This window comes from Pelodiscus sinensis, chromosome 3 (assembly GCF_049634645.1).
Source record: "Pelodiscus sinensis isolate JC-2024 chromosome 3, ASM4963464v1, whole genome shotgun sequence".
NCBI lineage: Eukaryota > Metazoa > Chordata > Testudines > Trionychidae > Pelodiscus > Pelodiscus sinensis.
Window position 1 is genome coordinate 134,576,860 of NC_134713.1, and position 14,443 is coordinate 134,591,302.

At 42.1% G+C, this 14,443-nt stretch overlaps 2 protein-coding genes across 2 annotated transcripts in view; one reads left to right on the plus strand and one right to left on the minus strand.

Moving 5' to 3' along the window:
• Positions 1-844: 844 nt before the first annotated feature.
• On the minus strand, positions 845-10,387 carry NDUFAF7 (NADH:ubiquinone oxidoreductase complex assembly factor 7). The gene is made up of 10 exons (XM_006135224.4): positions 10,169-10,387; positions 9,727-9,890; positions 8,064-8,144; positions 7,310-7,420; positions 5,633-5,846; positions 5,002-5,060; positions 4,255-4,368; positions 2,055-2,198; positions 1,485-1,658; positions 845-1,190 (listed from the first exon to the last, which is right to left on the minus strand). Exons 1-10 carry the CDS (start codon positions 10,248-10,250, stop codon positions 975-977), a joined length of 1,359 nt encoding a protein of 452 aa, XP_006135286.2. The 5' UTR covers positions 10,251-10,387; the 3' UTR covers positions 845-974.
• Positions 10,388-10,499: 112 nt separating this feature from the next.
• CEBPZ (CCAAT enhancer binding protein zeta) overlaps positions 10,500-14,443 on the plus strand; it is a 33,495-nt gene continuing 29,551 nt past the window's right edge. Inside the window, exons 1-2 of the mRNA XM_006135223.4 lie at positions 10,500-10,657; positions 11,781-13,303. Of these exons, the coding sequence (XP_006135285.2) occupies positions 10,556-10,657; positions 11,781-13,303 (1,625 nt within the window). The 5' untranslated portion in view covers positions 10,500-10,555. The remainder of the gene's footprint in view (positions 10,658-11,780; positions 13,304-14,443) is intronic.

Sequence of the window (14,443 nt, forward strand, 5' to 3'; positions counted from 1 at the left end):
TTGTTTATTGGATAGTTGACTAGTCCTTCACATCCTTACTAGCTGTACAATTGAAACCTTTTATATCAAAGTGATTTACCTAACCTTTTAGTGTTGCTGACAATATCTGCATATAGATCTGTGCCTTAGAAGGCACCATTTTTGTTCTGCCTTGGACCATCTGCATTGAGAATTGCAACCACAGAGGTGAGACTGCGGGGACTGCAGTAATTTAACTTTATCAGCAGGTCAGTGCTATCCACCTCAATTACAAAGGAAGGCGACATAATTACATACAACCTTGAGTAGGCCAAACAGATAAAATAGTTTTAAACTTACTAAGTAGAAAGTCATCTGCAGAATTATATTGAAGTTCTGCTTATTTCATATGTATTTAGTCAATACCCTATACAGAAACAACCTATTTAAACAGATTTGTGTTTACAATATTAACAACCAATTCAGTGTAAACTAAAATGATGTATTGAAGCAGGCCACAGACCTTATGAAATGCTCTGGTGGGTTGTCAGGCACCCTTGCAATAAGTGATCATCATGATGATATGCCAACAATGTAGTACAATAAAACCTGATTTCACAGGTATATCATTTACAAGCAAAGTATGGGTTAAGTGAAAACCAACAAACAGTTTGCTTTCATCTTCTATGTATACTCTTCTTGGGTTGGAATCTTTGGGTTGTCAATGCTGCCTTGTGGCCCAAGGAAACCCCAGATACATACCTGAGAGAGAGAAAGTATCTGGGGAAGCAGGAGGCCAGAATGATGGTACATTTTCTATACTGTACATCAGCACAAAGGCAGTACATAACCAGTTAAATAAATCCTGGTTGCATACAGACAGTGGTCCAGTACAAGAAAAGTTTATTTTCTTAAATATGTAAAACTATAAAATGCATGTTGATTTCATTTTATTTACTGTGATTTTAATGGTTAGTGGCAGGCTCTTGATTACATAAATTCTCTTAGCTGTGGCTTTACTTCCATACAAGTTCACCAAATCCAGCAACAGGAGTTGAAAGAGATTTTGAGTGCTGTAGACTTACTTTCTGATCAGAATGTGTAAGTCTCTGATGAGGAAGCAGGCCAAAAAAATTAAAGCGGTCACCCATTTTCTTAGGATTCATTAACATATCATACCCTTGAAGCAATTGTTCACGCATTGCCGTGTCACTTATATTCCGCAATAGAACCTGAAAGAAATAAATAGTCATTATGCTTTTGTCTCTTGCTCCTACTATCCCCCAAATAATCCTTATACACAGATTCCGTTCTGCTCTTCCTTTCACTTCCATAATAGCACAGAATTGATGAGATTGAAATGGGGCATTCTGTTATCTAAAATTACTTTTAAATATATAACACTACTGATTAGATAATTAAATTTCACTTTAATAAAACTTAGAACCTTGTTTCCATATACTGTAACATGGTTGCTACATAAAACCTAATTGCAAAGAATATTTATAGCAGAAGCTGGACCATACCTGCAACCGGACATCGATACCCATATTCTTTAAGAAGTCTTGTTGCTTTATAGGACCCAAGGTGGCTACTCTTCCCTGTGTCATGGTTCGAAGATAGCTGAAATCAACATCTGCGGTCAAGTCTGCTGTACCTGGAGCTATTAATACATCATGAAGTTTATGATTGCGGAAACTCTGAAAAATGAAGTTACAAGATAGGTGTGCACTGGCTAGATTATATGGCAGTCTGTCTTTAAGGCTAAAGTATATCAGAAAGAATAAGACATAACAGGCAAACTGATTTTTAAAAATATTTATGTTCTCTAGTTAGACACAAAAAACTCACTGACACAAAGGCCTACCTCACCCATCCTTTTGACAGACAGCCCTGTCCATATTTATTTACAGCTCAGTTCTGCAATTTGTGCTCATGTAAGCAGTCCCTCTCTGAAAAGTAGTTTCACTAACTGCTGCTTACTAAGAAGGTTAGTCATGGTTCTACCTTAGTTGAATCTCAGAACTGTGGCTACTTTCATCCACTTACACAGTAAGGTGCAAAAGATAAAATTCTCAGTTAACTATCAAGCTTACCCTGAAAGTGTCAGTCTTATTTCCATTGTGACCATAATCAGCAATCAATGCAGCTCCACCATCCTCTTGAATACGATCTGTAAGTCTCTGAATGATTATGCCAGCATCAGGACATATTTCCACATGATCTCTGGTTTCTTGATCCTAATGCAGGATGTAAGGATTTAATACATAAATCAGCACATGCAAAGTAGAGCAAGAAAGTTTCTTTATCTTGTACCCATTTTCACATTAGTTTTGACATAGCTAGATCATACCCTATGTTCAGCTGTTCTAGGTTACCCTAGCAGTTTGAGTTGGTTTTGGCCAGTGCTTAATGTGTGGAAAAAACCCACGTACAACTCAAATTTCCCCACCTACTCATCCCAGAGTCATATGAGGGAAATTCTCTAATAAATTAATACTAGCATCAGGTTGTCATTATTATGGCATAATTGGAGACTGAAAAATACTACTTCAGCTACCTACTCATTCACAAAAGGACCACCTCAGCTCAAATTGCTCACATTATGGTCTTATCCCAAAAATATTTTTAAATTTGAAATTGTGTCACTCAAAGTGTAGCTTTGGTTTTAAAAGCTGACAGTGGTTTAAAAAAATGCAGTTGTAGTCACAAGTAGTGCAAACGATGACCTCGTTTCAACAGAACACTTGAGCACAGTGTTGAGGGTCAGTGTAAATGATTCACAATTGTCAAACTAGATCAGACATTTAAATCAAAGATTAATCTGATTAGTACGGCACCATACAGTACATAATATATGAAGAAAAGATATATTAAAGAGCAGACCCCTGCCTCTCTCCCTTCTTAATTATTTTTCACAGGATGAGACACAAAGAAACCTCTTTTCTGTATGGAAAAATACTTTCCTATGTTTTCCATATGTTTTAAGGTTTTCATTTATGAAATTTTTTATTGCATCTGTTATGACTAATAAGCAAAAAAGGCATTCTTTTATAGTCATTTCTAGCAACTAGGACAACCAGCAATTCCCCCCCAAAATCTTTTAATAGACTCCCACTTCATCACTGCAGAAAACATCTGTAATAACCCTTGCTCCTGCTCATTCAAGCAATCTTATTTATATTCTATAGACACTTCTGGTAGTTTGAGGGGTCTCTTTCCCAGACATTTGTTTTCTACAGACTTTAGAAGTGCCAGGTATGTTTCAGCATAGGAAATTCCTGAAAATAAGTCACCCCTAAATTATGGACCAAATTCATTTTTAAAAATGTTGAAAAAATAGTTAACATATAAATGAAATGAATATTCAAAGAAGAGGATTAATATCTACTAACAAGTCGCAACAGCATGCTTTGTTGATTTAGGCAACAGCTCCACAAAGACTGGTGCTTGTGTTTAACTTTATGCCCTGTGCATTAGGGATGTAGTCGACTACTTGGCTACTTGCTCCTCCACCCCTCTTATTGCCTCCGTATCAGCTTAAAAGCTGGTTCTCTACAACACTATATTTGAGGTGCTGTCTGCCCCCCTCCCTACGCTGCTGCCTCTAATAGAGGTAGCAACACAGGGTATGAGAGGCTGCTCCGACTAGGACCCACCTCATGGACCGGGGCTGTTGGACCCAGTGTGAACTCATGCTGGATCCAGAAGCTACACTCGCCGCTGCTCTGAATGTTAAAGGTAGTAAGAGCCGGCTTACGTGTCTCTTAACATCCCTATAGTGCATAGCCCTATTTAATCCCACTCAGAGTGCATAAAATTAAGCACATGTGCAAGGCTTTTCAGGATTGGGACTTTATAGTGTTAACTCTTTAAGGCAGGAACAATCTTTCAGTAGGTTTATGTACAACACTTCACACAAAGAGGCCAAGAGCTACAGTATTGCAAACAAAACGATAGAATGCATTAGAGTTACTGCTACTAACTTCACAGGGATGTACCAGCTTCAGTCTTGTACAAGCACTGTTACAGCCATCATTCCATTTGGAAAAGGAGCGATTGGGTGATGGTAAGGTTTTGAAACTATTAAATGTTCTTACTACTCATGAGGAGCAAAGCTACATTTTACCTGAAACAAAACGTAAAATTCTGCAGTGGTTTATATGAGGTTAACAAAATGACCCAATGAGGACATTATGGGAACCAGAGAAATTGTACCTGAAGAGCCAATAATAACTGGATGCTTGAAAGAGTAATGCAGTGGTAATTTAATGTAATTCAGGCAGACAATCTTACCTGTATGAAGTATTCTGAAGCAGGGGTGGCAGATGGTGCCAGAACAAACCGCAGTTGATCAGGACCTTTTGGATCTATATCAATCAACACTTCACGCCATCCTTGTTCTGTTCTCTATTTAATCAACCAAAAATAGGTATTTGATGTTAAACCATAACTCATCAAAACGCATTTCCCTATCCGATTTAACTAAAAATTTATCAAAACATAGGGGCTTGTACATTTTTATAAACAATACCAAATGTACATTGAACTAATATCCACCCAGAACCCCCAGCCAACTGCTTATGGGGAAAGCCTAGGAAAATGGTCTGCTCTAGACTGCTCTGAGTGTCAGTAAATGCAGGTTTAAGTACATCCATAGAAAAAATTAAGAGTTGGCACTTTAATGAAAACAGTCTGCCTTCAGCTCTTTCAAGTGTATTAGGTGATTGGAACCTTAAGTTTTATTATTTAACACTGCCTCTCAAATTCACAAACAACCATCTCCAGAATTTTATTCAAGGTATCTAAGCAAGCTACTTCCATAACATTCTGGAAAGATTTAAATTTCTCCTAAACCCTTAGTGGCCTTCCCCCCCCCAATAAAACACACAATATCTTTAAAATCCTAATTAATCCTAATTTTTTCAGTTTAAGTGGTGGAGTTAGTGAGCAAACCCCAGTCTACCTTGGTAATGTTTTATATTTCCAAATACCACATATCCCTTGAGCAGAAAGCCACACACAAGGAGTTTCTAGATGTACCTGAAATTTATGTATTGGCAAGGCATCAAAAAATTCATGCGCTAAATAAAAGCTGGTGCCTGTTTAAAAAAAAAAAAAAAAAGTATAAAAAGGTCATCAAGGTTTCAACACAGAAAATCATTAATGGTAGCCCTTTCTCCTTATAACACCTTTCATTTGGGGATCAAAATGTACTTTATAAACAATAAGGAATTAAAATAGTCAACATCACTAGGAGAGATGAACTTATTATTCCTGTTTTATCTCTGACTGAGGTAGAGATATATTAAGGACCAAATTTTTAAAAGTGGCCACTATCTTTGGAGACTCTGTTTTTTGGTTCCCAGTTTAAACTTGATTTTTAAAAGTGGTATGCACCCACAAAGTGCAGATGAAGTCAATGGGACCTGCATGCATTCACATTGGCATAAAGTCCATTAAGATAGGCACACACAAATGGAGGATGTGAAAAAGAGTGTCTACTTCAGAAAATCTGGGCCCAAAGCCTGCCCACGCTCACAAAAGAAGTAGGGGCAGCTTCATACAGAATTACAATTCTATCCATAATCACACTGAAGAGAAGTTCTCACTTATAAAAAGGTCACAAATGAGTGAAGAAAGCCATCATTACAACAAAAATAAGCATAACTACCTTGTGGTACATCTTGCAGCTGTTGGTACCAAAAAATTGGAATTCCAGTCTTGCTAATGCCTTTCATGTAGACAGGGGCAGCAATATCAAGCTCTGATTGTATATTCTCTCCCGTCAGTGTCAGTGCTTGGATCTCACTGAGTTTGGGGCTCACCTCTACCAGGTGAATAGAAATGTCACATTTACTGAGTAAAGAGCCAAGCTGGTTAAACACCTGTAAATAGAGAGGAAGGAATTATGTTAGAGGTAGTTGTGTGCTACAGTAATGCAGACTTGGGTTAGGAGCTGATTTTAACAGAGCTTGTACAGCTGGAGACTAAAAAAGGGATATCTGGGGTGAAATCCTGGACTCTGGCTTCAGAGGGACCAGAATTTCATTCTTGTGTTCTGGAAAGGAAGGTATCCAGGTATCCCCATCTAAGACCTGATCCCAGCACCATTACTTACCATTATAAGCCAGGGCCGGGTTCAGGTCACTAGTCAGCAGCAACAACAGAAACCTGCATGTCTGTATCCCCATAGTTCATATTAAATTATGTTATCAATGTGGCCATATGGGGGGAAAAAAATCAAAGCATGGCCCAACGTGAAAAGGTAATTCTACCGTCTCTCCAAAAATCCTCAAAAAACTCAATTCACATTGAGAGATCATTAAATGAAACCCCCCTTGTCTCCACCCCACAACTGTAGGGTCCTTTTATAATAAAAGGAGCTTCCAATTGCTCCAGTGGAAGTCATGAGAACTTTGCCATTGACTTGAACAGGAGCAGAAAGAAGCCTTATGGTTCTACAAAGAACTCCTCAAACTAGAGGATAGAAATGCAGACCCACATCCTCAAGAAGAAGCAATGAATGGAAGCCTGTTGAGAACAACAGGAGTCTGGCGTAAAGAAGCAAGTTCTGCTTTTGCTGGCGAACCAGTGTACTCCAATTTCTGAGTTTTCCAAAGGAGGTTATATAAGAACAATGTACTTTATTCATTCCACAATAGTTATTTGACTTTTGTCCGTGAATGAAGGAGTGGGAGCTCCTAATATTTCCCCTGGAGTACTGAATTCCAATAATAACTTTCCTCTTGGTGAGTAATTTCATTAGTACTTATCGGTGAATAACTGAGAAACAGACAGCACATCAGAAAGGGTCTGATATCCCAAGAAGTGAGGAGCCTCTGTCATTCCCACTGGAATAAAAGAATGCAGATTGCTCAGAATCTCTGAGATTCAAGCCCATATTACTGTCCTGTTTCTGTAGCTCACATTAAGGCTTCCTAATTACAATTAGCAACGTTCATATGAACGGCTTACTACCCTTACCATTCTTTTCTATACATATATTTTAGTGGTATATATTTATCCCCCTCCCTCAATGAAGTTGTGTATTACAGTAGATTAGTGATGGATCTGCACAATTGTGCTTCTAGTATCTAGTGTTCTCATCTCACTTTGTATTTGTGGTATTTTAGTGAGAAAACTGGTAGGCTCCAAACAGATCTGCTTAGGTAAAATCTAAAGTAGTAGTTTGGTAATCAAAATGCATTCAGTAGATAAGGAAGCTTCAACACATACTATAGAATTTAATTTCTGATTTCAGGTTATATTATGTTAGCTGTGTGAACCAGAAAGAATCCCAAACTAGTAAACTCTAACATACAGAGAATATTAAATTCTTTTTACGTACCCGCAAAATATCATCTGTAAGAGTACCCCTACCTGGGCCTAGTTCCACCAACTGGAGAGTTTTAGGTTTGCCAGTGGCAATCCATTCACTAACATACCATATTCCTATTAACTGTAAAAAAGAAAATACACAACATTTAGTAGAAATTATAGCATCAGCAATACATACCCCCTGCATTTCACAGAAACTAGAATATTTAATTTATTTTACCAGCCATACACCACGGTCTGTGCTGAAAAGCGGCTATGTAAAAATCTCATCCTTTTACTAAGCAGCCGACATGACTCCTAAATGTATAGAGGGAGCAGATCTGATTACTGTCAGCCCTGAAGAACTAATACAGCTCTAGGAGACTGAGCTGGATTCTTATCTAAATTTTGCATCAAATGCAAGTCACTTATGGATACCAATTTAATTACATACAAAAATATATCAGGGATAGTTGCCTAAGGGCAACTAAAAGCAGAATTTGGCCTGCTTAGTTTTAGAATATAGTATGGCTTTTAGATCTCATGCTGAATTTTTAAGCCTGAAAGTTACAATTTCTCGCTTATGTACAAACAAATTTGGCATGAAAACAATTTATACAGAGTACACATGAAGCCCGCAAATGTGTTTTGATTTAAACAAAGTCACTTTTCAAATTTCTGTTTATTTTTGATCCTCAGGAAGGACACTGATAACATATATGACCATATGTTCATAAATTGTACTTGTAAGTAGGAACATTTAAAAAATTCATTTTATATATTACCTCCCCAAAGATTTGGCTTATCTCAGGTGAAGTAATAAAATCCCCTTTCTCTCCCAGCATGTCATGGTGCATATAGTAACCCTAAAATAGAGAAATGAATATCACATTTATTTTTCGATTACTGATATGTAAGCCTTCATATTTCACCAAGCTTTAAAAATAAATCAAATTTCTAGTCTGCTGAAGGAAAGTAGTTATTTTAATACTGAAGAAATGAAACACATTCAAAATACTCTGTCAAACTCCTCCTATGGAAAAAGGTTGATTGATGCAACAAAAAAATGGATGTACAAGGGAAAAGAAAATAAATTAACTTGGGTCTGTAGAAGAAAATAAGTACATGTTAAAACAAAACATGGATTTTTATTACTGTCCCTATAACTTTCCCTTTTTATGAGGCCCTAGAAATCTGAAATTGACAGTGTTCTGTATAACAATTCAACCTTCTATGATCACTTGATTAGTCTGGATTAAAATTACAAAACTGCAGACTTTACAGCATGAGTGGGGATCTTTTTTTGGGTCGGGGTCTGCTGATCCACAGAAAAGCCAACTGGGGACTGCCCACAAGAGAGAAGGAGAAATAAAGTCTTCACATTCCCTTTTCACACCAGAGCTTTGGGGAGGGAGGGGTGGTGCAGGGCAATAATTTTTGTGTGCTTCAGACCCATGGGAAATGGTGAGTGGGGCCTGGAGCACCAGCACAGGCTCCCCAATGCTGGGAGGCAGGAGCCCCAAACCTGGGGAGCTGGATCCAGGCAAGCTGGGGACCGGAGGGCCTGAGGTTCCCCACCCCTGCTTTATAGCCAACTAAAGAAGTAATTATTCATATCACAACAGAATTCAGCATTGCCATAATAAATTAACAAGATGGTGGAGGAGATGGCGCCAAACTAGCTAGTACAGAGAGAGACACAATAAGATATTAAATAGCTAAGTCAGAGGTATACATCTCAACTTATAAAGGGAAATTTAGTGAGGAAAAATCTCACTATCTTCCCATATCTCACCTTCCTCCCCCAACGGAATGATCACAGTATTGTCTCAGGAGAAAATTTTTGTGTTGTTTTCCTAACATCTGGCACTCATTTGGATCTCCTACACTACAGAAATATTCATGAGTGAAATTTCAGTTTTGCAGTGCAGTTGCATTCCAGCATATATATATATATCCTATTATTCCTCTGAAGGAAGGCAAGCGGACAAAGTAGCACTAGCAGCCCCTTCTAGGAAGTTTGTCCTAGTCTATCCTACAGAGAATTGGGAGGAGCAGGTAATCTGATTGTACTGTCACAGTTAGGGGTCTACATTACAAATCACTCCTCTGCTTCCCATTTCCAAATAAATCTTCTCCAAACCAGAGCATGTTAAACTAGTTAAGAAAGCAACTGTGGGCCACGGTTAGCTGTGATAGTTATTAATTAACCATGTGATATGCGGGCACAAACTATATGCAAAGCTCAACCACTGACAAGTTACCATCCTGGTTACAAATTATATTATGAGGCCGGTCTCACTTGTCCATTAAAAGAAACGCGCACACGGTTTGAGAGCGAGAGGGGCGTTTGCCAGATGTCAGCCCTGGGGATGTTACCGTGTGTCGGGATGTCACCGTGTATCCCCCCCCGTGCGTGGGGGAGCAGCAAGTTGCACACGGACCTACCTCCACGGGATTAGTTAGGGCTTCCCGCATGTACTCGGCGACTGTAATGGGGCCGGTTGACTTTATTTTGAACGTGAGGTGCTTTAGCAGGGGAGTCACCTGGCCGCGGTCCTCTGCTTTGCTCCCCGAACCGAAGCAGCGGCGCCTGGGGGCAGGCGGGAGAGCTGGAGAAACACAGACACGCCCCGCTAAAGGCAACTGCTGCCATGAGGTGACCCGTCGAGCCGGCTGCAGCTGCCCTGGCCAGCGGGGTAGCGGCGGGGCGAGGCTCCTGCTCCGAGCAGGGGGGGCTCTGCTTACAGGCTGCCACTGGGGAAGGGCTGCACCCGAACCTCTCCCGCCAGGCCCGGGCCCCGGACTCGCCGCCGCCCCCGTCGTGCCCGGGCAGGGCGCTCTGAGCTGGGCTCAGGGCGTCGGCTGCAGCGCAGGGCCCGGCTGTTACCATGGTGACGGAGGAGTCGCTTCAGCCCAGAGACTCCTCGTGCAGCCGCGAGCTGAGCGCGCCGTGCAAGCAGGCGGGCCATGCCTGCAGCACTCGTGCCCTTTGACCCTCCACCTTTGACCTGACGGTGCCAGTTCCTGGCTGCTGTGTATCATTCTCTCCCCGCCGAACACAGGCAAGGGAATGAGTCCTCGGCCGAGCCAGGTCACAAGCGAGACAGGAAGTGGGGGGGAGGGGGTCTCTGGCGGCACGGGGGCGAGGGCGCCCTCCCCGCCTTCTTCTCAGACTGGAATTTCTTTCACTCTTTCTCTACCTTGCCGGACCTGCCGCCTCCGGCCGGAAGTGGATGGAGCGCACGCGCCGGGTGGCGGGCGTTGCGGGGTGGTGATGGCGCCGTTCGGTCCGAGGGAGCCTGACGAGACAGACGAGGAGGATGGAGCCGACGGCGAGTTCACGCTGCAGGACGTGCTGCGCCTCGGCGGCACCAAGGTGAGGAGGCGCGGGGCGGCAGCGCAGCACGTGGGGCCCTGAGGGAGGGGGGCGCCCGGGCCCGGTGGCCGAGGGGGCGAACGCCCCGGGGGGCTGCGGGGGAACCGGCCCTTCCCCGTCCCTCCGCTGCGCGGCCTGAGCCCGGCTCGGTTGCAGGCCCGTCTGGCGCCCTGCGGCGTGTGGAGCCAGCAGGCCAGTGACGCTCCCTCGCGCGCCGATCCCCGCAGGGGGGAGAGAATCGATTTGTTTATTAATGTCCGGCGGGCAGCGGCTTCCGGGCCGGGGCAGCGCCCAGCCTGTGTCTAGAGTTACCAGGTAGCTTCAGAAAAAATACCGGACACACTTGATCGTGGGGGAGCGGGGCTGGCCGGGAAGAAGGGGGGCCGGGAAGCAGGGCTGGCTGGAGAAGGTGTGTGTGTGGGGGGGTGGCTGGCGGGAAACAAGGCTGGTGGGGGGGGGGGCTGGGGGAGATGGGGAGGAGGTCAGAGGGAGCAGGGCTGGCTGGGGGACACCGTGATGAGAACAGGCCGGCTAGTCTGTAGAAGGTAGACAGGGGGAGAATTGGCTGGCGGGAAGCGGGACTGACCCGGGCACATGCGGATCCCAGGGTGCTGCCTGTCCCGCGCATGGTGCCGGCGAAGCACGAGCGAGTCCACCAACGGCTCCACAGCGCGCTTCAACGGCGCTCAGGAGCACAGACAGGGCTTCTCCTCCTCCCCAAGGCATCACTCCTATGTCAGACGCAACAAGAGGCTCCCAGTGCTGATGGTACCCTGCCTCCAAGCCACTCCCCTCGTCCTTGCCAGGCTTCCGTGGGGTGCCCAGCCGGAAAACCAGAAAATACTGGACATTGCACATATCTGGCATTTTCTGAATTTTTTTACTGGACTGTCCGATTAAATACTGGACACCTGGCAACCCTACCAGTGTCTCACGTGGTTACTGTGCTGTGCCCTGAGCCCCCAGACCTGGCCCATGAAGGAAAACTGCCCCCAGCCTTCCCCACATTCTGCGTGTGAGTGGATTTCTTTCTGTATATCATTTGTATGGCACCTGTTTGTGTTGCTGCAGTTACTTTTATAAGTATTTAACTGATTTTTTTGTTTGGTTTTGCTTCATGCAGCAAGATTATCTCATGCTTGCTGCGCTGGATGAGGCAGAGGAACTAGTGGATGGTGGTAAACAAGGAGCAATTGATGACTTGGGGAAGGGTGAACTAGAATCATTTGTTAAGTCACTAGGCGTGTGCAAATATTCAGAAACATTCTTGGTGATAGAGGAGAATGAAAACAAGGAGAAGCCAGCAAAGAAAGAGAAAATCTGCAAAAAGGAAATCACCGCCTCTTCAGTAGAAGGAGAGAAAGAAAATCAAGTCAAAGAAAACAAAGGAAAAGCGAAGATAAATAGTGGTAAAGATGGGAAGAAGCCAGGTCAGCGTAAGGAAGAGCACGTTTCTACAGTGTCCATGCTAAAGAAACAGAAACAAGAAGAGGTGTTTGAATTTCATCCTAGACAAATATTGCTGATCAAACCAGGAGGTAAATGGTATGATCTAGAGTACACCAGTGAATTCTCACCTGAGCAACAAAATCAGATGTTTGTATCAAAGTATAAAGCCTTGGCTCAAAGACTGTATCAGCAAGAGGCCGACCTGTATAAGAGTAAGACAAATCTTCAGAAGGGGACCTCCTCTGCTTGGATGAACACTGTTGTGTCGTCAGGTACACTGGCTGACAGAATGGCAGCCATGACCCTTCTTATCCAAGATGGGTCTGTCCACACTCTCCAGTTTGTTGAGACCTTAGTGAACCTTATCAAAAAGAAGGGCAGCAGGCGTCAGAGCCTAATGGCTTTGGATACTTTCAAGGAGCTTCTCCTCTCAGATCTTTTACCAGACAATCGTAAACTCCGCACTTTCTCTCAACATCCTTTTGACAAACTGGAAAAGCTTTCAAGTGGCAACAGAGATTCAAGGGATAGGCGATTGATATTATGGTATTTTGAGCATCAACTGAAACACTTGGTGGCAGAGTTTGTGCAGGTATTAGAAACACTGACCCATGATTCTCTGGTAGCAACTAAGACTCGAGCCCTTGCTGTTGCTTATGAGCTTCTCTGTAACAAGCCAGAAGAGGAGAAAGCTCTTCTTGTGCAGCTGGTAAATAAACTGGGAGATCCTCAAAACAAAATAGCCACCAAGGCCTCTTATCTTCTGGAGACCTTACTTTATAAACATCCAAACATGAAAGGAGTAGTGTGTAATGAAGTGGAGAGGCTTCTCTACAGATCAAACATTAGCCCGAAAGCTCAATATTATGCCATTTGTTTTTTAAATCAGATAGTCCTCAGCCATGAGGAAAATGATCTGGCTAACAAACTGATAACTCTATATTTTTGCTTTTTTCGGAGTTGTATCAAGAAAAAAGAAGTTGAATCCAAAATGCTTAGTGCCCTTCTGACTGGGGTGAACAGAGCTTACCCTTATGCTCAGATTGGTGATGAGAAAGTGAAAGAGCAGATGAACACTTTGTTTAAGGTTCTACATCTTGTGAACTTCAGCACCAGTGTCCAGGTCCTGATGTTGCTTTTCCAAGTAATGGACTCTCATCAGACTGTATCAGATAGATATTATGCAGCATTGTACAAGTAAGTGATTGATAAATTCTCTGACTTGGTGATCTAAATTTCACTTTGTGAAATGGTAACAATTAACTAAAAATACTGTTGTTGAAACATATGAAGTACTTCGTTTTGCTGTTAATCACACGGACTGAGTTTCTAATCTTGTGCAAAAAATTTTGATATTATTAAATACTTGTGTGCATTCTGTAATGAACATTGAAGAAAGTATAGAAATGGCAATGACACGACAATCACACAGATCCTCAAAACAATATTTAAACATAACCATTTTACAGTTTTATGGGTTTTAACCCCGTTCTTAAATTTGAAACGTGCTGATCTTCACCTGCTTCTGTAATGTGTTGCTATCTGTCTAATTTTTGTTTTAATAGTTTGCCTAAACTCTTGTATCCATACTTTTGAGGCAGAGAAAGATGTTGAGAGTCCAAGGGAATGGTTCTCAACCAGGGATAAACGGCGGTCTTCTCTGGGTACATCAGCTCAGCTAGATGTTTGCCTAGTTTTACGACAGGATACGTAAAAAGCACTAGCAAACTCAGTAGAAACTAAAAATTTCATACAATGCCTTGTTTACACAGCTCTATATACTATACCCTGAAATATATGAACTGGAATATGTTTACTTATATTTTATAATTATATGGTAAAAATGAGAAAGTAAGCAAGTTTTCAGTGTGCTGTGACACTTGTATTTTTGTCTGATTTTGTAAGCAAGTAGTTTTTAAGTGAAACTTGGTACGCAAGACAAATCAAATACCTGAAATGGGTACAGTAGTCTGAAAAGATTGAGAGCTATTAGATGAGATCACCCTAAAGGCTCTGCATTTTAAAACCATCCTTTTTGCTGTTAACTATTTGAAATTCCCTTCAAAACCTTTATATGCCATTCATCTTCCCTTTATTCTTCTTTGCGTAAAACATGCTGTTCATGCAGTGTCTTACAGCCCTTGCTGACCTGAAAAATAAGACAGTGGAATTCTGATTTGAGGCCAGGTAGTATGCTCAAGGGGGCTGATCCTTTTCTTTCCCACTTTTTGTTGTTTCTGTTCTTTGAAAGTGCAAGGAGATTACTTAGATCAATTTAACCTGTTCTTTTGTAACATTTCAAACTCTAATCATGATGTTTTTGCTTTCTGTTGAGAC

Coding starts and splice junctions, on each gene's coding strand:
- NDUFAF7 (XM_006135224.4), bottom strand. CDS start 10,250: ATGGCCCGCCTGCTTGCACGGCGCGCTCAGCTCGCGGCTGCACGAGGA. Junction 7,421..8,063: donor TAAGCCAAATCTTTGGGGAG/GTAATATATAAA, acceptor TCTTTTTTACAG/TTAATAGGAATATGGTATGT. Junction 5,847..7,309: donor TTACAGATGATATTTTGCGG/GTACGTAAAAAG, acceptor CTCTATTTACAG/GTGTTTAACCAGCTTGGCTC.